Below are 26,316 nucleotides of genomic sequence, written 5' to 3' on the forward strand. Positions count from 1 at the left end.
GTCTTCTCCTGGGGAGGGAATATGATACATTCTGATTTACTAGCTCACAAGAAATCATGAGGTCAACAAATGGATGAGACAAGCAGTGGGATGAGTCAACTAGAGGAAAATTCCTAATGCTTTTCTAGTATCCTTTTGTGTCCCAGAGAGCTGACAGTATTGCTGGGCATACAGGTGCGCTCAATGGAAAAAAGTCCTTCAGGTGGATTTCTTACTTATTTGAACATTTATTAAAAGTTTTCTTTAATTGCTATGGGGCATGGGGAGAAGAAACCCTGGATGAAATGTATCTTTATATTTGTTTTGGATATAAAAAATATTGATTTGTTATAAAGCATTGCTGTGCAAATCGGGATGGATTGAACTGGAAAAGAATTCAGCTCAAGGACTGAGAATGTGTGAAAATTTAGGCCACTTGCTGAAATAAGCTTAGGCTTTAGTCTGCTCATTAGCAGCAGCTTTTCAAAGCTCTCCTTTCTTTTTTCACATCGTATTTGGCCCTGATGAAATCATATAGTGGAAGTATTCATACATCTAAAAGCAAACTGGGCTTTGAATGAATTCAGGTGTTGTCATGGGGTTGCCCCGAATGGAAATTGAATATATTTTCAACAGTGGACCTACTAAATAATATTTAAGTCATCAGAAGTTCTTTCTTTCCACCTCTTTTCTTTTTAGGTTCTTGGTTTACATGAGCAGGAAGCCTCGGAGTCTGGACATTTCCATGAACACAAGGGCCACATTTGGAAACTGTTGGGATTAATAGGAGGCATCCATGGATTTTTCTTAATAGAAAAATGTTTTCTTCTTCTTGTATCACCAAGTGCCGAGGTATAGTTTAAATTTTATTTATCTTTTATGTTAGGGCTTCATGATATTTGTCTTTTATTTTAGAAATACTTGTTCAAGAGTAATTAACATCTTCATGAGGTTGTCTGTTTAAGGGGTGCGACTCCGATTTCTAGGACACACGGATCATTCTGACTGAGAGCTTCCCTATAAGCATGGTTATTAATGTTTCAAACATCTGTTGCTGGCCCATTACTATACTTGTTACAGCCTCCTTTTTGACCTCCCTGGCTAGTTTAGAAACAGGAGAATATTTCATGTCTGAGAATGAAGGGGGTTAAAGGCCTAGCTACCAGTCTGTGTTTTGGGTATCTTGCTTAACCCAAAGCAAATTAACAAGCAAACAAAAACTTTGAAAATTCTGAAAATTATGCATCATTTCTATCTTAAGGACATTTAAAATTATGCAAACAAGCTCAGGAGTGGGAATTCCAGCAAATCTTTTTTTCAGCTTGAATAATTGCTTCCATTGTGCCTGCATTGGATCAATTTCTACATATATGATGAAATGTAAAATGCAGTGTGGCTTATTTTTAGATTTTGTTTCTTTTTGCTCTTATATATTACCCTATAAGAAAATAGATGCACAGTTAAAAACATAAATGCTGGTAAACAAACAAAAAACTCCAGGAGACTAAAATAAACTTTCCCTACAAAGTCCTGCGATTCTGCAGTCTTCATGGTTTTCTACTTATTCCCTGACTTTCTTCCCATTCACATACTATAAAATGCTTGTACTCAGGGCAAACACTACTATCTTTTAAAAGACTTTTAAACAAACTTTTAAACAAGCAAACACTACTATCTTTTTTTTTTTTACTCAGAAAACAAGTCTTTATTAATTTCTATTAATTAGGTATTGTAGGTATAAGCAGAAGCAATATATGTTATAGTCATTTTCCTTGAGTAACTGATGCTATTGGTATTTTTTTTTAACTTCCTTATTGGAGTATAATTGCTTTACAATGGTGTGTTAGTTTCTGCTTTATAACAAAGTGAATCAGTTATACACATACATATGTCCCCATATCTCTTCCCTCTTGCATCTCTCTCCCTCCCACCCTCCCTATCCCACCCCTCTAGGTGGTCACAAAGCACCGAGCTGATCTCCCTGTGCTATGTGGCTGCTTCCCACTAGCTATCTATTTTACATTTGGTAGTGTATATATGTCCATGCCACTCTCTCACTTTGTCCCAGCTTACCCTTCCCCCTCCCCATATCCTCAAGTCCATTCTCTAGTAGGTCTGTGTCTTTATTCCCGTCTTGCCCCTAGGTTCTTCATGACCATTTTTTTCTTTTTTTTAGATTCCATTTATATGTGTTAGCATACGGTATTTGTTTTTCTCTTTCTGACTTACTTCACTCTGTATGACAGACTCTAGGTCCATCCACCTCACTACAAATAACTCAATTTCATTTCTTTTTATGGCTGAGTAATATTCCATTGTATATATGTGCCACATCTTCTTTATCCATTCATCTGTCGATGGACACTTAGGCTGCTTCCATGTCCTGGCTATTGTAAATAGAGCTGCAATGAACATTTTGGTATACTATCTTTTAAAAGTCTTTTAAAAGACTACTGTCTTTCAAAATATCAGCACTTGTTGTTTATTATCCTCCCTAAATTTATTCTAAAATTCTATTTCATGCATCAAAAGTAAGGTGGTTTATGGATGGATAGAAGGATGGTAGATAGATAGATGGGTGATAAAATAGGTGTAATAAAATGTCAATGGTAGGATCTAGGGAGTGAATATCTGAGTGTTGACATCACAGTTCTTTTAGCTTTTTTGTATATTTGAAACTTTTCACAATAAATAGATTTTAAACAAAATTCTGTAGAAATTTTTTCTGTTGTAATGAATCAGGGTTGTTCTTTGGCCTGGGGCCCAAGCTAGGGTACTATAGTAATTCAGGAATTAGGAATGACAGTTTCAATCCCAACACTTTCTTAAAAACTTAGGAATCCCACTTTCTCTAAAAAATTTAGGAACTGAACCTCCACAAAAGGAGTTCTAATCTACATAAGCATTGAAGACAATAATAAGATCCCCATTTATACACAATAGACTAGCATTCATGGACTGGAAAAACTAATTCAGAAAGCCAACATATCAACTTATGCTTAATAATTAGAAATGTAACCAGGTGGAAATGAGTGAAATAAATTCTGAACATTCAAAAATTATATTTTTTTCAGATGATCCTTGGACTTGTCAGGGAACTTAAAGTGAGCTTTAAGAACATAATTCTAAGATTCATGGTATTGTGTAAAAGAAAAGGAATGTGAATATTTTAGAAGCTACAAGTACTTTAATTGGTGAATATCTTTCTGGAGATATTCATTTAGTAGTTACAGGGTACAGTACAGTTTCGATGATCATCCTTTTGGTATCTCCATCAGAAAGGACTCACAATTTAATTTTGCAGTAAATAAAAAGACAATATAAAATTACCACCGTTCATGCCTTTGTAAATCATGACTAGAATTTTTGAGGTTGCATTCTTTTTTTTAATTGAAGAATAATTGATTTACAATGTTGTGTTAATTTCTGCTGTACAGCAAAGTGACTCAGTTATACATATATGTTTTTTCATATTCTTTTCCATTATGGTTTGTCACAGGATACTGAATATAGTTCCCTGTGCTATACAGTAGGACCTTGTTGTTTATCCATACTATATATATTAGTTTGCATCTGCTACCCCCAAATTTGCAGTTGCATTCTTAAACCATTTAGACTATGCATGATGTTTTAGGGCAGTCCTATGCCCTGAAACATTCATTTTAGCAAGTATTTATCCTGATGAAATTCTCCTAGTACCCTTTTGTTGTCATCCACCCCTTTGGCCAATAAGCAAAATGTTAAATAGAACTGTGGAATTGACAGAGGCTACACCTGTGTTCTTCTGGCTTCAGCACTAATTTTAAACCATCCTCATCCAGCAGGGCATGTCACTGGTTAATGGGCATATGGGACATTCCAGCCATCTTGCGTTCAACACTGAATTAAGTGACCAGTCAGGCAGAGGCAAATCTGCTTCAACTATCCAGTTGGTAGGTTACTGACCTGAAGTATTCTACTGATTTGATTACCTTCCTTCCTTTATTCCTTGATAAATAGATGAGGATCTGTAGGCTGGATAAGTATTAATAGAATCCACTCTTGATTTGCCTATTCTTGATCATGATAAATCCTATTTGGAAAACTTTGCCAAACACCTGAAAGCTGTTTTCAAGGGTAAAATGCATTTTCCACAGATTCAAGTCACTGCTCTCTGCACCTCTTTGAAACACACGTGGATCAGATTGACATAATAAACATATCCTTAATCACTCCGTTTACAAGTTTTCATAAACCAGCTGACCTTGAGGTTTCTCCAGTCTGAGAAATCCTTAGTCATGACTAGGTGAGGCCAAATAAATGTTGAGCAAGGAGTTAGTTAGAGGACCTAAGAGTGGAGGGTTCATTTCGTAATGTAGGAGAGAAGTGATTCTGTCCAAGGAGATGTCTCATAGTAAGTGCCTTCTGTTACACTGAGTTTTCCACAACAGAGATCTTCCGTGTGAGTTCTCAAAACACAACCTCCAATCAGGTTCAAAACAATATTCCCATTTTAATTCTTAAAGTCATAAATAAAGGGACCGGAAAAATATGAAAATATATAACATAGTTAGAAAACGTGCCTCCTATAACCATGGCCTTGGGGGAGGGGGTTACAGTTCAAGAGTAGATTCCTGAGTAGAGAGAAGTAAGCTATTCCTGACACATTAACCGGGCAAAATACAAGTCTGGCAGTAGATTGCAGAGCTAGAGCTAACTCAAGGATGTGAACAAAAAATATGTCTTTACAAAAGCCTTATTGTGTTTATTGTTTAGATACGTCACATGTGGTTTGAAAGAAGATAACTTCAGGCTGAGATTAGTTTTTAAATCACTTTAATGCTGACCTCATTTCTTCTGTGTGAATGAAGGGTCCAGAGCCCCAATATACAAGCACATCTCGGATGTTAACTCAATGAGTTTAGAATGATTTGACTACTCTAGCTCACTAATAATATACTCACCATTTCTTTTGTTATTTAAGCTGCAAGATCAACCTAAAGAGAAATAGAAATAATTTGAACTTTTAGGATTGTTTGATGGGTCCAATTTCCTGTTTTTTTGTTGGTTTTTTTTTAGTTATTTCTGAGATATACATTTTGAATTTCCTGGTTTTTTTTTTTTTTTTTTTTTTTTTGCGGTTCGCGGGCCTCTCACTGTTGTGGCCTCTCCCGTTGCGGAGCACAGGCTCCGGACGCGCAGGCTCAGCGGCCATGGCTCACGGGCCCAGCTGCTCCGCGGCATGTGGGATCTTCCCGGACCGGGGCACGAACCCGTGTCCCTTGCATCAGCAGGCGGACTCTCAACCACTGTGCCACCAGGGAAGCCCCGAATTTCTTGGTTTTTAAGGAAATTTTTTAAGGAAGAGGAACTCACAGATCTTTCCAGTCATCAAAGGAGTTTTAGATATTTGCCTCTAAATTCCTTTACATACTGTGACGATATATAGCTTTTTGGGAAAAAAAATCCTGGAATAAATATCTGAACTCCTGCCTTTTAATAGTCTTTTGATCTTAATCAGGCTTTGATATAACATAATTTTTTAAAAACCCCACATTTTTCTTTTGTTTCTAGATCCACCAATTTCAGGCAAGAGGCCTGTCTACCTCTTCTAATCCGTATCCTTCAGATCCTACCTTCTCAGCCATCCTTCTCCAAAAATAGCCTATCGTTACATCTTTTGAATAACTGCTGTTATTCTAACACGTGAATGTTAAGTTTACTTTCTCTGTTTACATTAAATAAAAAGAGGCCTATGTCTCACATTACATTTGTCTCAAAGTTTCCACAATTTGGGGTGATAGGAATATGCTTCTAAAAGGACATGTTCCATAGACAGATAAGAAGTATTCTTTTCACACAATAGAACAAGAATCTTAGGCCTAGGGAGGGAAGGTGTCTTTCCTGAAATTGAACCACGAGTCAGTCTCTGAAATAAAATCATATCATCTCAACTTGTAGAAGTCAGTTCCAAAATCTCACCTACCTGTCATGTGAAAGGATGAAAAATCTTTTAAAATTGTATTCTTTTGTAAGTTTGTTGATCTTTCTTAGTCAGCAAGTTTTTTTTTTTTTTTTTCCTGACTGGAAACACCACAGAAACAGCATCTTACGCTACGATGAATGAAATGAAGTGTTGGGTTTGCAATGGTTTCTTCTCCACAATCTACTTAAAGATCAGAAGAAATTCTAGATCCACAGTCTACTTACTGTACAGGAGCAGGGCCAACTGAGGTCAAGAATCAAGAATCATTTTTTTTTCCTACGGCTTGGGTTTCATAAAGGCTTCCATAATTTAATAATGAATTACAGACTATCTAAGTAGCCTCTAGCTCTCTATGGAAGGCTCTGAGCTATGTGAGAGTGCTATTTCCATCTACATGTAGATAGTGGGAAAAACATGCTTGCAGACTCTTGGCTCTGCCTTCTGTGTTTGTCTATGAAATTGAAAAGTTCTAATATACTCCGGAGGATCAGAATGTCTTTTGATAATCAACGTAACTCTTCATGTTTCATTTTTCAATAAAATGATGACTATTGCTTATCATTCATATTTTATTTTTTAATTTAAAATAGAAAGGCCCGGAAGATGCACAGGCAGCTGAAATTCCTATAGGCAGTCTGAACGCCCCCAGCAGAAAATGTGAGTACCAATTTTAAAAATCCAAACATTAAATATAGGAAGTGCCATAGAAAGAGGTTGTATCTGTTTTGAAATAAATATGTGAAAACCATGTAAATTTCATATTGGGTACGTATTTCATTATTAAAATTTTGCAATGAAATTTTTAATAAGGGCTCATTCCTATCAGTCTTTGAAACCTACTACACATTAATATCAGTGTTACTTCATTCTTTAAAAATGTTTTCCCCGATGGCTTAAAACTGATCCTCTGGAAACTTCGATTAGTGTAAATACTTACGTGGTTATCAAGGCTCGTTTAAAATCCTGCTTACCTGATGATTTGAGCCTTTTACTTCCCGTGAAGCCTGGAGACAGTACTGTTTTTTTTGTCTTCTATCACAGTGTACTGATAATTCATCACAAATGTCTATCTCATTTATGATATTGTCGTTAACATGGTGGAGTTCAAATCAGTGCTATCTCGTTATTCACATCTTATGCTATAACTCATTTGTTTGTATAATTTGCATCCAGTCGTCTTCTTTCTATGATATTCCCTATTTCTGAATTTGAATAGCCAATTTTGGTCAGGACTTTATTCCCTTGTGCTCATGCTTCTGAATGATTCTTAGAACTTTTCTTTTTTAAAAGGTCTGTGTTGGTTTTCATCAGTTGCTCCTGAATCTTTGCCCCATTTTTCTCACTGATATTACTCTTTTGTAAACACACTTCTCAATAGTTTAATGTTAAGCAGTCATGATTAGTTATGCCCATCCTATCAGAATAAGTTAGTTACCTGAGAAGAAAGAGAGGTATTTATTGAATACTTATTATATGCCAGGCAGAATGCTAAACACATTCTGGATTATCTCATTTAATGAGATCTGGATTATCTCATTTAATCCTCTTAACACTTTACTGAAGTAAGAATAATTAATATTCAAATTACACAAATGAAGAGACCAGTCATTAGAGAGGGTAAGTCACTGCCCAGGACTACATAGCTACTAAACTCTAGCATTGAGGAACTAAGAAATGCTAATGCAGCAACAATTTCCTTGTGATCATTCATTCAGGCATGCATCCCTGTATTTTTTCACATTCTTTCATTCATTTAAGAAATGTTAGGGCTTCTTGGGTGGTGCAGTGGTTAAGAACCCGCCTGCCAATGCAGGGGACGTGGGTTCGAGCCCTGGTCCAGGAAGATCCCATATGCCACGGAGCAACTAGGCCCGTGCGCCACAACTACTGAGCCTGTGCTCTAGAGCCCGCGAACCACAACTACTGAAGCCCACGCACCTAGAGCCAGTGCTCCGCAGCAAGAGAAGCCACCGCAATGAGAAGTCCGTGCACCACAATGAAGAGTAGCCGGCTCGCCGCAACTAGAGAAAGCCCACGCACAGCGGCGAAGACCCAACGCAGCCAAAAATAATAAATAAATAAAATAAATGAATTATAAAAAATGTTTGAGGATGTTTTAGGCACTGTGGTTGCACGGGGGAATAAAATTAGGAATGGTCTTTATCCTTAGGTTGCAATGTGGTTGAGGATATAAATGCTAATAAGAACAAACAAGGTGGTAAGAATCACTGTTCTGAATGTGTTTGATGTTTTCACGCCTGTAATTTATTTATATGATTCAAAATATGTAATTACGTAGTCTGTCCAATTCTTTTTTCAGGACATTGGTAGTGATATTTTTCCTTGTAAATACTTAGTTCCAGGAGAAATTTTAGACCTAGAAGGTATATCAGAGACATTTCTTTGTATTTGTTTTTAGAAGAAAGGAAGTGGAAAGAAGGCTACACCTAGTCAAATTAGGAGCAGAGAGTGGCTGTAATAATGGGAGTGGGAGTAATAATGATGGTCTTAGTCAAATATTTTGTAGACCTGATATCTTTCTACTTCAGATATCCATCTTGGCGTACGGAATGATTAGTGAACAAATCCAGATTCAATTATGCAGCTGCCCTTTTTGCCAGGGACATATTGAATTAGCTTCAAATATTTGATTACTTGTTTCATATTACCTCACTGGTGGAACTCAGGATGTGAAAGTCCTATCCACAGTCTGATTTAAATAAACAAAAAGCAGCACGATACAAGATCCAGCCTGGGTATTACCATGGAAAACCTCTGCTAAGTCAGAAATGTGGAACTCGAAATGACTTCCATGTACCGAAGGAAAGGTGGAATATTATTGATAGTTCTGTAATGAGTACATTGATTTGCCAGTGAACGCTTGTCTTACCTTCCACTGAGTAATGTTTCAGTTGTCTTAACATGCACAATGTGCTTGCTCCTTGTCGTTTATATGCAAATATGTGTATTTGCCTTGCGGCTTGTTACATGGCCATGATCTGACATTTAGAAACCCATCATCAGAGATAACAAAATAATAGGCAACAAAAATAGGCTGCAGTGTTTCTTGGCAAAGTATAAATTGGGTAAAGGTTTTCCATCCAAATATATGCCGTTAATATCAAAACTGTATGTAGGCATACGCACAGGCACGGATTGGAAATCACAATTTATTTGTATGCTGCAGTGTTGTCACATGGATTACTTTAAATTATTTGATTTTATTTCCACAAAAAAGAGCTTTACTTCCGAAAATTGGCAGGAACAGCTGAGTGACCTGTTTGCATTTTTAGGCTCAGAGAGCTTCCAGGCGATGCCAATAAGAACTCTCTGAATTCAATACTTTGATATTTATTCTGTATTTTTATGACTGTTGCTTAAAATCTTCTCATTTTTGTTGAAGGATGAAATGAATTAGGAAACCACCAGAATGAGAGAACTGAGTCTCACCGCGATGGTTCTAAATAAAGCATGATTTTGAGATGTAAAATGCATGGCATGTCTTTCCAACACAGGCAGTACACTTATCTCCTGGCTGATAGTCTGGGCTAGATCTGCTGTTTACTGAAGTTCCTTATTTCACAGTGTGGGCTATGAAATAAGTCAAATCATATCCCCCCAGTAAACCATATTACAGTGCAGTCCCTCCACAGTCTTAGACCAGGTAACAGAAACCAGAAGGTAACCTCTTCCTATTTTTATTGAGCGTCCAGTTATTAGAATATTGTGGGCAGTTCTCATAGTAACAATAGCAACTCCTAACACCTGTCACACAGTATACATCAACTGAGTAATTAGACTGCAGCAATTGATTTTAATGGCTGTTCTTATCAAATGGTATACCTAGGTAGTTCACTGTCAGAATATGTGTTATCCCTGGAATACTTTTTGTATTTGTTAATGGTTCCAACCCATAATACTAATATACAGTTTTAGGTTTTTGAAAACAGAAATTCTGTCCGTCAAAAGCTTGAACCCAACTGTGATCTAATTATTTCATTAATTAAACCCATTATGGTCCAGTTTATTTCATTGGCTGTCTACTAATCAGATAACGTATATAATGTAATAGAAGCGCATGAAGACAGCTTCTCTTTATTTCATCCAACGTTTAGTTGGTCTAGTCGGAAAGACAGAACATTCAGTGAATGTTCCAAAGCTAACTTTGGGATCGGAAGGGATGGAAGCGGTTCTGCCGTGGTCACATCTGAGGAGTGAAGGAGGCAGTAGGGGAGGGTGGTTAGCACCAACCAGAAAGGGGAACGATCACAGAGTGGCAAGAGGTTGACAGTTGACTCCAGGAGACTGACACGAGGGGCAGTCTGACTCAGGGGACAGTTTCAGAAAATAGACTCCATTTTAATGGCATTCTGCCCCGAGGGTCTTAAATTATTTAAAAATGCTTCACAAAAGACATTATGTGGAAAGGTCATCGAATGCATTTTGGAAAGTTATAACAGTGTTATTTTTATCTTCTGTTGGCACAGCTGAACAGGAGGATAGAAGAGCGAATGCCCTAACATCTCATAATTAGTCAGACCCATTAGAAAAATGGTGACCATAAATCCGTGTGTCATATCGGTTGCCGTGTTCACATCTCTGGTCGTGACCTATTTTGAAAGCTGAGACAAAGTGGAGTTACTCAATCTGGTGCAATTTAAGAATGTCGAGGCTAGAGGGGAAAGTTGATCGTAACTGAAGGATTCCATGAACTATGTAGTGCTTTGTTAATGCTTCTTACACCTTTTTTTGGTTCTTTAGGCAAAACCATTAGCTTGTTAGCAATAATGATCCTGGTTGGGGACAGCCTGCATAATTTTGCAGATGGCCTAGTCATAGGAGCAGCCTTCTCATCTTCTTCCGAGTCAGGAGTGACCACAACAATTGCTATCTTGTGTCATGAAATTCCCCACGAAATGGGTAAGTCTGACAGTAGAATCACTCTTCCTGCTTGCTGAGAAAATCATAATATATTTCTAGCCATGGTTTACTAGGCTTCTTTTTCCAACACATGATTGAAAGATGAATACTTTCTGTTCATAATTTATTTAAACCATCAAAAGCAAAGAACTAGAAAAAAAAATTCCTGTACCTCAAGATAGAATTCAGTTAGACCCATTTATGATATTTCCTGGATCCAGAAGTGACTCTTTTTGGATTCTGGAGAATTCTATATGGGAAACAGTCATTAAAGGTGGGGGGAAGGGATAAATTAGGAGGTTGGGATTAAGATATACACACTACTATATATAAAATAGATAATCTACAAGGACCTACTGTATAGCACAGGGAACTCTGCTCAATACTCTGTAATAACCTATATGGGAAAAGAATCTAAAAATCAATGGATGGGGCTTCCCTGGTGGCGCGGTGGTTGAGAGTCCACCTGCCGATGCAGGGGACGCAGGTTCGTGCCCCAGTCCGGGAAGATCCCACATGCCACGGAGCGGCTGGGCCTGTGAGCCATGGCCGCTGAGCCTGCGCGTCCGGAGCCTGTGCTCCGCAGCGGGAGAGGCCACAGCAGTGAGATGCCCACATACCGCAAAAAACAAACAATGGATGTATGTACATGTATGACTGAACCACTTTGCTGTACAATTGAAACTAACACAGCATTGTAAATCAACTATACCCCAATACAAAATAAAAATTAAATTAAAATACTGGCATAATAAAAAGATTCTTTAATTTTTTTAAAAAAAACATCAGCAAAAACTTTAAAATCTGCATATTAAATTTGGGAAAAACATTAATAGGAGAACTTTTGATCCATTATGTCATCAAACAGGCCAGTGAGATAAAATAACATTTAAATTAAAGCCAAACCATGGTTTCATCAACCTGATTTACACAAAACGTCTAAAGCCAAGTGTAACATTGAAATGACAGGCGTATGGTATCAGATTCATGTAAGACCCTTTTTCTGGATAATCTTACTAACCCGTGTAATTCAAATCCTGCCTCCCAGGAACCAAGAGGAGGCGGAATAGACATTTCTGAAACAGGTCCAGAAAGAGGAGAGGCTGGTCCCAGGCACACGTGTGCCCTAGAGAGAGGGCTCTTGGCAGTCACTCTTTCTTATCTCACTTTCACATTTACATTGCCCACTTGGGCCACCCCTGACCTCTTGGGTTCTGTGTCTATTGCCCAGTCCTGTCACTGATCATCACTGACCCATTCCTCTCTGAGGAGTTTATCCAAGGTCCTTCCTGAATCCGTTAAGACAAACCTGGTCTGGGGCCATATTGTATGGTCCTATTTTAGCTACTATGATAAAACCCAACAGAGGAGGGTGACAGTCTGCGACAGGCCAGCGAAAATGTCTGAAGACCTGTTCATAGGATTAATTATGCAGTAGACCTAGGAAACTGAGTCCCCAGGCTGTCTCTTTTTTAAAATTTTTTATTGAAGTCTAGTTGATTTACAATGTTGTGTCAATTTCTGCCGCATAGCAAACTGGCTCAGTTATACACATATAGACATTCTTCTCTATATTCTTTTCCATTATGTGTCTTTATTGAACTTCAACCTCTTCTCAATCCCAAAACTAAGAAATAGAGCCTCTCAGATTACAAGATCATTCTTCTTTTGGAGGAAAAGTGTAGAGGGAATAAGGTCGTTTTTCTATAATTAAGGCAGTAAAACATTTTCTAAAGGAAAAATTTGTTTTCCTAACCAACTTTTGCCATGATTTAAAAATCTCCTTAAGTCATTTTCTCTTTCTCCATAGCAGTTCCTGCCTAAGTGAAAAAAGAAAAGCCTATATAATGTTTACTGCCTTGGGATTTTGCCTGGCAAGTTTCCAGGTAAAAAGCTTTAGAAATCCCAGGGCAGCAAGTACTTTTATTTTGCATTTGTCTCAGTTGAATATGTCACAGGACATTAGGAAGTAGAGAGTATGTCACAGTTCTCTCTGTATACACTATCTTCCAGAGCAGTAAAAGGAACAGAACTCTTGAAATGTAACTTCCTGAAGTATTATGAGTTAGGCTATAAATCCTAGAGAAATATAGGAAAGAGTTTTATTAACTGATCATTCAATGTTACTTATAAAATTGGCCCCAGTTGCTGAAATTTGAAACAGATAGCACACGAGTTGAACAAAGGCATCATCCATTAAATGATAATTCTAGTTTCTTTTCCCTTAAATTTCAGGAGACTTTGCTGTGCTCTTAAGCTCTGGACTTCCTATTAAGATTGCCATCCTGATGAATTTTATAAGTGCTTTAACTGCCTTCATAGGACTGTATATTGGGCTCTCGGTATCCGCGGATCCATGTATTCAAAACTGGATCTTAACAATTACTGCTGGGATGTTCTTATATTTATCCTTGGTGGAAATGGTAAGCTTTGTGGTTTTTCTATTTTGTTTTTCCAAACACTAAAAATGCAAAACAGAGGAAAAGCAGCAAAACGGAAGGGTCGATGGGGAGAAGAGAAGAAGGATATAGACAAAAGTATAAAAGAGTAGGGAAATACTCTGTGCAATCCAAGAAGGTAAGTGGTAGGCAGAAGAAACATAATTTGAGATTCAGAGAATATTGACGTTCTTTTAACTGAAATTAAGTGGAATGATTGAAACCTTTATAATTGTCAAAAAGTGATTGTCATTTCATTCTGCTCCAGCTTTGCATCTATAAAAGATGCCTATACTTCCAGCTGAAAAGTTCTGTTAAACAGCCAGACATTTTGTTTATACATTAGAAAATATTTCAACTGAATTTGTCATTAAATTAAAGAGCTCTTTGGCTTAATGAACCAACCCTATCTTTAAGTTGCCAGAGCGCTATCATGCTGCTGAAATGAGAAAGATGATTATAGTATTGAGTCTCTAAAATTGCAATATATTTTTCCTGAAGAGGTCCTTGCTGACATTAATGGTTAACTCAATCATCACGTTTCATCCCCTAGAATCTGAATTGAACCTGGGAAATTTCACTTTTTTTTTTTTTTTGCCTCTTAAGTTCTGTTCTCTGCAAGATAAACCAGTTTTTTAAGGTCACCTTCTATTAGATTGTTTACAACTTACATGTCTTAAGATAAAAGTCATAATGATTTTCCTGTCTCATGGGCGGGAATAAGGCAAATTAAAATGGCATAAATTAACAAAAGAAATATATATTTTTAAAATCACCCATTTTTTAAAAGAAGTCTTTATTGAATTTGTTACAGTATTGCTTCTGTTTTATGGTTTGGTTTTTTTGGCCACAAGGCATGTGGGATCTTAGCTCCCCAACCAGGGAACGAACCCTCACCCCCTGCATTGGAAGGCGAAGTCTTAACCACTGGACCGCCAGGGAAGTCCCAACAAAAGAAATATTTAAGACTTAAAATCAATAGAAAGCCAATCTGATCAGAAATAAAACATGTGATTACATGCATCCTGGAGCAGAAACGTAAAATAAACAATCTTGAAGGTCATATGTGGAACAGGGCCATTGGGGTTGACTAGTGATTTGGCAGAAACCTGCGATTGTCCTGGAAGTACCTAAAGAGACTGTTTCATAAGGGAAAAAATCTGGAAGGCAGGAACCTGGGCTTATACTACCAGAAGAGTGCATTCTATAAGCAGAATTCAAGAAGCGGACTCTTCAAGAAAACCACCATCTTAAACTGCGCTGTGGGGACTTCCCTGGCGGTCCAGTGGTGAGGACTCCACCCTTCTGCTGGGGCTTGGGTGGGGAGGCACGGGTTCAATCCCTGGTCAGGGAACTAAGATCCCCTATGCCTGTTGGCGCACAGCCAAAAAAAAAGAAAAACCCACTGTAAATGCTTCTGACTTTTTGGTGGTCTTTTTTTTTTTTTTTTTTTTTTGCGGTACGCGGGCCTCTCACTGCTGTGGCCTCTCCCGTTGCGGAGCACAGGCTCCGGACGCACAGGCTCAGCGGCCATGGCTCACGGGCGCAGCCGCTCTGCGGCATGTGGGATCTTCCCGGACCGGGGCACGAACCCGCGTCCCCTGCATCGGCAGGCGGACTCTCAACCACTGCGCCACCAGGGAAGCCCTGGTGGTCTTTCTTAATTCTCATGAGATTCAAGTATATGAGGTAAACACCAAAATGTACTTTCATATTTGGAAATGTTCTTACATATTGTCTATGATACTCGGGGAATTCCCTAATCTTGATAGTGAATATAGTCAAAGGTGCAGCTGATTCTACCCATCTTTTCTGAACCCCGGTCCGCAACCCGCAATCAGTGTTAGAGAATCCCGCCATCCTTCCACTTTGAGAAATCCGGATTTCTCACCTTGTGTGACTTAGAAAGCACACGGCCACTCATCACTGAATGTCGTGAGCTACCTTTTATGTAAAATGTCTGTAGATCCGTCCTTAAGGTCACTCTGGAGCCTCCGAATTTTCAGCTTTGCATTTCTTTTTTTTTTTTTTTTACATCTTTATTGGAGTATAATTGCTTTACAATGGTGGGTTAGTTTCTGCTTTATAACAAAGTGAATCCGTTATACATATACATATGTCCCCATATCTCTTCCGTCTTGGGTCTCCCTCCCTCCCACCCTCCCTATCCCACCCCTCTAGGTGGTCACAACCGCTTTGCATTTCTAATTCCTTTTTTCTTTAGGAGTTCGTCGGGGGCAGTTGCTATATTCTTTTGAAGTTGATTTTGTGTTTTTACACAGTGTAGTCTCTCTTCAGGTATGATGGATGTGTAGGTACGTAGTTAGTCCTTTCTCTTTGTCTCCTAAAATTGACCTGAAAAGATTATCGAGAACCATTTGAGCCCTAAGCTAGACATCATTTTCCCCTCGATGTTTCTTCTCCCGGTCTTGTAAGGATAAAGAATTGCTTGTAAGGAAACAATGTGGCTGACATCCTATGAAATTCTAACTAGAAGAAATCCTGACCTTATTGCAAATTACTATTGGCCAAAGAAAAATCAGTGTCCTGGCAAAAAGACAGGAAAGAAAATCCTCTGAGTTTCCTGGGGCTACTTCCTATAATCCAGGTCACCTGCTCTCACGGCCTTTTGAGTAACTTCTAAACAAATACAGCTCTTTCACATAGTGGCAAGTTTAACTGTTGTACTCTGGGGCCATGCCAAAGAAAATACTTTTTTGTCATTTCAAGGGAAGAAAACAAGGTTTCAAGACTCTGTATAACAGCAAAGAAAATAAATGACGGCCACTAAAGGGTAAGGGGGAATACTTTCATTCACTGGCCGTTTACCAAATTCTGGAAATTTACCAGGCATCTTCTGAGCAGGGTTAATGTGAAAAGATTAGCTAGAGTTTTGCTTTGCTTATCTGTTTCAAAGAAATTGGGGGTGTGATTTCAAACTCCTAAAAGGAAAAGAACTGGGGGCAAAAATGGGGCCGTTAGCAATGATGCCAGCAAAGCAGAAAGTCTTCACCAGGCAAGTCTGCCAGCCTAAAATTCTCCCGAGTGGTATCGCCTGATCCAAGCGCATCACCTCTCAGTTCCATCGAATGGTTTCTAAAGTACGTTAAGAATGAACGCAGCTCTGGGTGGCCAGAGGAAATTCATTCGCTATTATAAAGATCCATGTGCTAGACTGGGTTTCCCCAAAGCAGAGCCTAAGACAGAGGCGTGTGTGAAGTCAGTCAACTTGGGAGATGATCCCGGGGAGCAGAAGTGAAGGGCAGGCGGAGTGAAACAGAGAAGGATAGAAGGTCAATAGAACAATGGGTTTTTATTAAGTTCAATACCACCGTGGGGCATCCGCCACACAGGACCTACTGAGGGGGCGTCTGTCCCCATTGTCCGTTGGTCCCATAAGCATCACCTCCCACATTTCAGATGATACATGCCTGAGTGCCAAGGGAGTTCCCTGGCAGTGCCATGCCATCACGCTGAGGAGCCCAGGGCAAGAGAAGGAGGAATGTAGTGTAGACCTGAAACAAGGCTTCGTGCAGGACTAGTTAACGCCCTCTTGGAAATGGTGTCTGCCGCAGTAGCTGGGGTGAGAGATGGGCTGAAAGAATATGAAATAGCACACACGTGCTGGCCATTAACAGTTGATCCCCTCCACCACTCAGATATGCTTCTGGTCCTTCACTTTGGAATTCCATCTATACCAAAGCCCCTGCAGAGCGGTAGACAGCAAACGTCTCCACAAAGACTTAATACAAGGTAGTTAGTGGAAACAGTCTCTAAACCCTACTGGTCTTGAGGCAGTATTTGATATTCATGATCTCCGTCCTTCCAGCAGACAATCTTGATTCTCCCCACCTTCAGGCAGCACTGTGGCTGACCTCGATTTCATTCCTGGTAGGACACCCAGATCTTCCCTGAGGGATCCTCTTTGTCTTTGTCAGGCCATAGCTCCTGTGGTTGCCTGTTCACCGTTGTCACCAGGCATGGAAACACCAAGAAAGGCTCCAAGGAATTCTCAGGTTTCCAGATACGGTCCTTGCTTACTCCATTGTATAGCAATCACCCTACTCCTCATGGTAACTGACGATTGTTCCCATCAGCATAATAACTTTTTTCTCTATTAGTTGATCCATTAGCATGAGATGCTCAAGTGACCAGGTGATAGACATAACTTCAAGTTCAGTGGAAACATTCCCTGGTGTATTCTCCTCAAGAACAAGGATCTGTGTGATCTGATGGTGCTAAAGTTTGCAGGAACAGGAAGCACAAATTCTAAAAGCAGAAAAACTGGCAATGATTATATACTATTGCTTCATGATTTTGCCTATTGTTTCTGCTGTTATTTCTATTATTTCCTCCCTTCTACTCACTTTGCATTTAATTTTCTGATCATTTTCTGGCTTCATGAGGTGGAACGATGTATCATTGATTTTAAACGTTTTCTCCTTTTCTAGTATAAGCATTTAAAGCTGTAAATTTCCGTCTAAGCACTGCTTTGCTGAGTCTCATGTATTTTGATATGTTCTGTTTCCAGTACTGATCATTTTGAAATGTTTCTAAACATTCACAACATCTCATGATTTCTTCTTATTTGACCCATGGACTGTGTGAAAGTATGTTGCCTAATATCTCAATATTTATAGCTTTAAAAATATCTTTTAGTTATTTTAATTCTTGCATAGTCAGAGAATATACCTTGTATTATTTTAGCCCTTTGAAATATTCTGAGACTTTTTGTATGGCCCAGAATAGGGTCTATCCTGGTGAATGGCCCCATGTTCACTTGAAAAGTACGTGAGTGCGACTGCTGTGGGGTGAGGGGTTCTGTGAATGTCAGTTAGATCAGGCTGGGTGATAGTGTTATTCATATTTTCAAATTCCGTGATGATTTTTTTTCTCCACTAGTTCTGTTAATTATTGAGGGAATGCTTGAGGGAGTTAGAATACAGACCTAACTTTGTGGGTTTCCCTGTTTCTTTCTTAGTTCTATCAATTTTGCTTCATGCATTTGATACTCTGATATTAGATGCATGCATATATGGGGCTGCTCCGTCTTCTTAATTGAATTGATACTTTTATCACCGTGAACGATCCCTCTTGATCTCTGGTAAACGTCCTTGTCCTGAGTCTTCTTTGCCTGTTGTTAATATAGTCACACCTGCTTTCCTGCTTACTATTTGCACAGAATATGGAAAGTAAGTGGTAGGGCTTTGAAAGAGTATTTGAAGTGACGTAACAGGAGAAATGTCTGATACAATCAGCAGTGTCTGTGATGCATATGTTAATATCCATGTATCTTGTTTATCTTATTTCCCTAAATCTTATTTAAAACAAATCTATTGGTTTGTGATCTTTTTCATACTCCCATGTTTCCTACAAAGATTTCATGAGATTAGTTCTTTATAGATATAATAGCCCCTGAAAGATATACATGTGCCAGTCTTGGAAGCTTGTGAATATGTTATCTCACATATGAAAAGAAACTACGCAGGTGTGATTAAGGTTTAGAATCCAGAGATGGGAAGATTACCCTGGATTATCTGGGTGGTCCCAACCTAATCACCAGTTGTTAAAAGTGGAAAACCTTCCCCAGCTGTGGTCAGACAAAGATATGTGATGACAGAAAGGTCAGAGAGATTTGATGTTGCTGAACTTGAAATTGGAGTTAGGGGCCAGGAGCCCAGGAATGCAGGCAGCCTCTAGGAGCTGGAAAAGACAAACAGATTCTCCCCTAAAGAATCCGAAATGGAAAAATATGTTACCAAATTCAGGTCCGGCTGCTCCCCGCTCGAAAATCAATACCCGAGAGGCAGTTGTTGGTAGAAAGGAAAATTGCTTTTAATCAGAATGCTGGTGATCTGGGGAGATGATTGACTCAGTGTCCCCCAAAAACCATCTGCTTGGCCATGAAAGTTTTTAAAGGGAAAAACGGAGGTAATCTCAGTTAATCGTTGAGATGGGGGTCAGAGTCGTCACCCTCTCCCGCTGCATGCAGGCTTGTTGACTTCTTGTGATGTTTCTTTAGATGCTGTCTTGTTCACACAGTTTGTCCACACTGTTTGTTCATGAGATTACTGAAGGGGAAGCAAGGGAAGAGATCTGGTCACCTGTTAATTACTTATTCTTCATTTCTACTTCTTTGATCTACAGAAAGAACCAACAAGTTAGGCAAGGTATTGTGTGAGCACAAGATCTGATAGGTGTGCTAGGGCTGGAGATGAGTAGAGCATGGGGGTGCCTGATTGAAAAGTTAGTTACAGCGTAGCTTTGCTGAGTGGACAAGAAAGGGGGTTTCCTGCTGTGGGCCGTTTCCTGCAAAGAGCTGTTTACAAATCCCACCCCCCTCAGATATCATTCCATTTCTATGGGATTAGGGATGAAGGTCCGTCTTCTGTAGCTGCTTCATGCTGTGAAAGGGCCTTGAGGTCTTAGTGTGAAAGATATTGACATGGGTTTGAAGCATCTCTTGGCTGACAGCTTCAGTTGCCCGTTTACATATACAAGCAGAAAAAGTTACAATTATTTTGATGCCTACAAAGATACAGATTATTATGAGCAATAGTGTTAATCCCATTCTCTTAAGGCCAGTGCTTGGAATTGTGCCATAGATTCAGTTCTGCTCAAGATGGAGCAGCTCATGTCATGACTGCAGTCTGGTCGTCATACAGTTACTTCCCTCTTGTGGCAATTACCGTATCTGTAAAACAGTTCAGGAATGTGCATCAGACACTGTCTGTGACCCTATTATCCTAATCATTAACTGCTTGAACCTGCTCTTTTGTGACCCAGGAAGACCTGGGAGATGTTAGCTTTTCTACAAACAAGAGGCAGAGGACATGAAGGGGCCTTTTTACTTGGGGGGAGGGAGGCCACAGGGTTCTGCTCGGTTCCAAACACATTGATTTTAGCCTGGTGAGACCCAAGTCAAATTTCTGACCTACAGACTGTAAGATAAATTTGTGGGGGATTTTTGGGGTTTTTTTGTTTGTTTTTCTGCGGTACACGGGCCTTTCACTGTTGTGGCCTCTCCCGTTGCGGAGCACAGGCTTCGGACGCACAGGCTCAGCGGCCATGGCTCACGGGCGCAGCCGCTCCGCGGCATGTGGGATCTTCCCGGACCGGGGCACGAACCCGCGTCCCCTGCATCGGCAGGCGGACTCTCAACCACTGCGCCACCAGGGAAGCCCAAATTTGTGTTGTTTTAAACCCCCAGGTTAGTAGTGATTTGTTAACAGCAGCCGTAGATAACTAATATGTCTCTGTGCTACTAACCTTGGTTTAGATGTGCTCGGGAACAGAGGCAGCTATGTAAGAGCTTCTCATTCGAAGTCTGAGAACTGAAAATTCCTTCTAAGAAAATTCCCAGAACTAAAAAAATCAGGAAGATTTCTCATAGCCACCATCTCTAAAGTTTATAAAATCTCTCAAATAGAAGGAAAAGACCAGCCCTGGAAGTACTGTTTTTTTCAGCAGTTTGGATAAGAGAGGCTTTATTTTTAACGATATGATTTATTATTTAAAGAATAAGTTAATTCATTTTGAAGAGCATTAAGCAGGTTATGCCAAAGAAAGGTTTGTTTTGGATCCGAAACAAGATTCAAACCTTTAGGCACTTTTCCTAAGGTTTTAAATCCTGCAAAACTGTTTCCATAGCAACAAGCCCATAGAAATCTCAAGGGGCTATCATGATGGATGTGACTGGAGATGTCTCTAGAATGGGGATAACTGCACAGCTGCCTAGGATCTAGTATGTTAATAGCCTCCAAGCTGATAGTGGAGGAGCTGTAACTCAGAGAAGTAGGTACAGAAGAAGGAAGTGCCTACCAATTCATGCCAAAGCAAAAGAAACTCTCATGCCCCCTCCGTGTACCTCACAGGGAATTAATTGAGGATATACCTTATTTCCAGCCCTCTCCCTCCACCAGTCTTTCTCACTACATAAATCTCTGGGTTGCTTCCTCTTCTGCTCTGCACTTGGGTTTTTTATTTTGGTTTTTTGTTTGTTCGTGTTTGGTTTTGGTTTTTGTTTTGATGCTCTTTTAAAACCTCTTTTCACTGACATAATAATGGCAGAGGAAACAGTAAGATTGAAGAGGAATCACTTAGAGCAATTTGCTTATCTACCTTCTTCTGGAAATAATATCCTCCAAGTAATATCACAGCCCCCCTTTTGCCTGGAGCATTTTCCAATTACCAGATAAGTTTCTTTGTATGAAAGGCAGGGTAAAGAATAGTTTGAATTTTTGAACTTAGATCCTCTGCTTTGAAAATATACCCCAACACAGAAAAAACAGATCCCTCTATGAAGCCCACTCAGTAAATAGGATTATCAACAGTCCAGATGAAGGGCATTCATTGGCTTCTCTACAATTATTTTAGTCTAGTAAATATAACAGCTTTAAGATTGTGAATTGGGTAAAAAGAACATAAATTGACTGACAAAAGGGCCACCCTCCTAGCTAGGTTTCTCATCTTTTTAAAAGCAGGTGCCTGTAATATTAAGCTATTCCTACACGTTTAGGATATTTTGGTCCTATTCCCTGTTCCCATCATGCTTTCTTTATCTTCCAATTTATTGCATTTGATTGAGTCTTTCTTTCTCAGAGAACTTTAAATAAATCCAGTGCAATTCAATCAATAATCTATAATCCCAAGTTGGCTCTGGTAAATGAATCCTTTATCCAAAAAAACTAGTAAGCTATCCTTTCTTTGAAGTTTGGCAATATCTAGGTGTAATGACCTTTAAACAATATTCATCTATAGAAAAGGGATATTTTGTTATAAAAGACGTAAAATAATCTTGATATGAATATTTGCTTTCAACAAATACTGTACTTGAAATCAATGTGTGTAACTGACATCGTTTAAACACTCTTTTGCTGTGAAAATATGGGAAGCATTTAAAAACCATTTCAGGCAGCACAATGAATATAATTTAACGTTCACAGTTATTTCTTCACAAAAGCAAGAAGTATGAAAATCATTCTTGCCAACAATTTTGAAAGATTTCCATTCTCTTTCTGTAAAAAAAGAGATTTCTCTAAAAATCAGTCAAACCCTACACTTAGATATTTTCTACTGAGAAAATGATTAATAGGCCCAACTCTGATGAACACTGAGCTCTGTAATTTTTAAAAATTGGCCACCAGAAATGTGTGTATTTTTTGCTCTTCATGTTTTATTTCTTCTAACTAGTTTCTCAAACCATATGTGCATGCGTGCACACACACACACACATCTTCCAAAGCAATCCATTTCTTAGGAAAATATTACAGCTGGCTGATGACTCTCTTTTCTGAGCTATACAATTAAGAGTTTGTCTAACTTAATTGCTTCCCCTAGGGAAAAAAATGGAGAAGTGAATAGTTAAATACAAGTTAAAAACAGGTAATATCTTTGTCTCTCTGAATTATATGTGACAATGATATGGTCTTTGGCTTACAACTCAGTTTTCAAAAGAGAAATTTTCATTTATCTTCTGTTGCAAATGGCTTCATGAATTCCCTTGGGATACCATTGAGAAGGTAGAAACCTATACTATCTTGTGTTTGAATATTTAACAAATAAAATGTCTAATGCTGAATTTTTAAAAAGAACCTTATAAGCCTCCCGTTTGGTGATCTCAGACACACCGAGAGCTGTGGCCCTTGCTTTCTTGCTTGGTAAGGAAAGTTAAAACTACTGTATTAAGTTGTTTTACAAACATAGCTACTAATTTTAAAAGACCTAAATTCGAAACAGGACTTGTGTCAGTGGGAACAAATCTCCCAATTTCAGGATTGTTGGCTCAACATAGTAATTTGTGTCGAGGGCACTAATTCTATTCATGTGGGCTCTGTTCTCATGACCTCATCAAATCCTAATTACGTCCCAAAGGCCCCACCTCCTAATACCATCACATTTAGGGGAAGGGTTTCAACATATGAATTTTGAGAGGGGACAAAAACATTCATAACATGACATTTTATGCTCTGGGACTTGGAGATCTAAACATAACCCAGAACTTCATGTTTCTCAGTACAAAGTGAATGCAATAAATCCTTAGTAAATGACACCTCTTCCTACCGTATATTTTCTGAGATGTACTCTAGATGCTACTTATTGTAATATTACAGTAAGCTAAAGAGCTAAAGAATTAATCAAAGTTTTTGAAGCCTTGGAGTGAGTGAACGTGTGTGTGTTCATTGTGGTAAAATATTCATAACATGAACTTTGCCATTCTAACCCTTTTAGGTGTACAGTTCAATGGCATTCAGTACATTCACGTTGCTGTGCAACCTTCGTCGCCATCCATCTCCAGAACTTAAAAAATCTTTTCATACTGAAACTCCATACTCATTAAACAACAACACACCCCTACGCCCAGCCCCTGGTAACCACCATTCTGCTTTCTTCTCTATGAATTTGACCATTTACTGTAGGTACCTCACATTAGTGGAATCATGCAGTATTTGTCCTTTTGTGATTGGCTGAGTTCGCCTCCCATATCTTCAAGGCTCATCTGTGTCATAGCATGTGTCAGAGCTTCCTTCCTTTTTAATGTTGAATAATATTCCATTGTATGTACATCACATTGTGTTTATCCATTTATCTGTCAATGGGTACTTGGCTTGCTTTCACCTTTTTTTTTTTTTTTTTTTGCGATACGCAGGCCTCGCACTGCTGTGGCCCCTCCCGTTGCGGAGCACAGGCTCCGGACGCGCAGGCTCAGCGGCCATGGCTCACGGGCCCAGCCGCTCCATGGCATGTGGGATCTTCCCAGACCCGGGCACGATCCCGTGTCCCCTGCATCGGCAGGCGGACTCTCAACCACTGCGCCACCAGGGAAGCCCTGCTTTCACCTTTTGACTGTTGTGAATAATGCTGCTGTGAACACGGGTGTATAAATATGTTTGAGTCCTTGCTTCAGTTCTTTTGTGTATATATCCAAAAATGGAGTTGCTAAATCATATGATAATTCTATTTTTAATTATTTTAGAAACTGCCATACTGTTTTCCATAGTATCTGCACCATTTTACATTTCTACCAGTGGTAGTCAGCGTTCCAGTTTCTCCACATCCTCACCAACACTTGTTATTTTCTGTTATTTTGATAATAGTGATCCTGATGGGTGTGAAGTGGTATCTCATTGCAGTTTTCATTTGCATTTCCCTAATGATTCGTGATGTTAAACATCTTTTCATGTGCTTATTGGCCATTTGTATATCTTCTCTTTGGAAGAATGTCTATTCAAGTCACTTGCTCATTTTGTAATTGGGTTGTTTGGTTTTTGGTTGTGAGTTATAGGAGTTCTTTATATGTTCTGGATATTAACCCTTTATCAGATACATGATTTGCAAATATTTTCTCCATTCCATGGATTGCCTGTTCACTCTGTAATGTCCTTTGTTGCATAAAAGTTTTAAATTTTGATGAAGTCAAACTTTTATGTTTCTCTTGTGTTGCCTGAGCTTTTAGTGACATATCCGAGAAATCACTGCCAAATCCAATGTTACAAAGATTTCCCCCTATGTTTTCTTCTAAGAGTTTTATAGTTTTAGTTCTTACATTTAGGTCTTTGATTCATTCTGGGTTAATTTTTGTATATGGTGTAAGGTAGGAGTCCAGCTTCATTCTTTTGTGTGTGGATATCCAGTTTTCCCCATTCGTTGAAAGGACTGTTCTTGCCCCATCAAGTTGTCTTGGCACTCTTGTTGAAAATCAATTGGCTGTGTATGCAAGAATATATTTCTGGGCTCTCTGTTGTAGTTTATTCACCTGTATGTCTGTCTTCATGCCAAGACAACACTCTTTTGATTATTGTAGGTTTGTAGTAAATTTTGAAATCAGGCAGTGCAAGACCTCTAAATTTGTTCTTTTTCAAGATTGTTTTTACTATTTGGTGTCCCTAGAGATTTATATGAATTTTAGGATGGATTTTTCTGTTTCTGCAAAAAAAAAAAAAAAAAAAAAGTCATTAGTATTTTCATAGGAATTGCATTAAATCTGTAGATTACTTTACCTAGTAGTGATACCTTAACAATATTAAGTCTTCCAGTCCATGAACATGAGATGTCATTCCCTTTATTTGTGCCTTCTTGGTTAAGTTTATTTCTAAGTATTTTATTCTTTTCAATACTGTTGCAAATGGAATTGTTTCCTTAATATCCCTCCTCTTCAGATTGTTCATTGTTTGGATATAGAAGCACAATGGATTTTTGTGTGTTGGTTTTGATGTTACAACTTTGCTGAATTTTTCAATTGTATTTTATTTATTTTTTTATTTTTTCGGTACGCGGGCCTCTCACTGTTGTGGCCTCTCCCGTTGCGGAGCACAGGCTCCAGACGCGCAGGCTCAGTGGCCATGGCTCACGGGCCTAGCCGCTCTGTGGCATGTGGGATCTTCCCGGACCGGGTCACGAACCCGTGTCCCCTAAATCGGCAGGCGGACTCTTAACCTCTGCGCCACCAGGGAAGCCCTCAATTGTATTTTAAAAGCTCGAGAGTAAAAAAGTATATATTAGTACTGGGTAACAAATTTTTGCTTGTGGAAAGACATGTTTCATAAACAGTAATTTTTTAATGTAATTCTATGGTGAATAAAATTGTGTAAGTTAAAGACATTTACAAGTCAAAAGGGTTCCATCATTAATCACATAAGCTCATTTCTCTTCTTTTGTTTTTTAAGCTCACTGAAACAGAAATCTGCTGCAATTCTATCCACTGTTTTCTCTTCTTCCTCAATTTTAAGTTGCATGAATAGATAAACCTATGTTGATGACAATAAGTAAATAAAAGAAATCTCTACTGCTTTTCAGAGTTAGAAAGGATGATATTTTCCTAAATTGTTGCTGAGGACTGAATGACAAATTTGATCCTCATCTGATTTTTTTTCATTCACTAGAGCAACTTCCCTGTTTTTGTGAAGTTTGTGACAGTGAATGCCAGATACAATCTTGTTTGCTCATCCGGAGTAACATAGGTTGTTTACAATTCATCTAAAGTTTATTGAATGTATGAGATGATCACTGCTATGA

The 26,316-nt window shown here is 38.8% G+C and overlaps 1 protein-coding gene across 7 annotated transcripts in view; it reads left to right on the plus strand.

The window, feature by feature from the left end:
- The window catches only part of SLC39A12 (solute carrier family 39 member 12), a 72,442-nt gene that overhangs the window by 34,414 nt on the left and 11,712 nt on the right, over nt 1–26,316 (plus strand). For 2 of the 7 annotated variants that reach the window (XM_073801702.1, XM_073801704.1), the window contains exons 8-12: nt 679–831; nt 3,801–3,911; nt 6,535–6,601; nt 10,706–10,864; nt 13,100–13,287. In XM_073801702.1, the coding sequence (XP_073657803.1) occupies nt 679–831; nt 3,801–3,911; nt 6,535–6,601; nt 10,706–10,864; nt 13,100–13,287 (678 nt within the window). The remainder of the gene's footprint in view (nt 1–678; nt 832–3,800; nt 3,912–6,534; nt 6,602–10,705; nt 10,865–13,099; nt 13,288–26,316) is intronic. The other 5 variants (XM_073801703.1, XM_073801705.1, XM_073801706.1 and 2 more) reach the window with 3 other exon arrangements.

The sequence above is a fragment of the Tursiops truncatus genome, chromosome 2 (genome assembly GCF_011762595.2).
Source record: "Tursiops truncatus isolate mTurTru1 chromosome 2, mTurTru1.mat.Y, whole genome shotgun sequence".
Taxonomy (NCBI): domain Eukaryota; kingdom Metazoa; phylum Chordata; class Mammalia; order Artiodactyla; family Delphinidae; genus Tursiops; species Tursiops truncatus.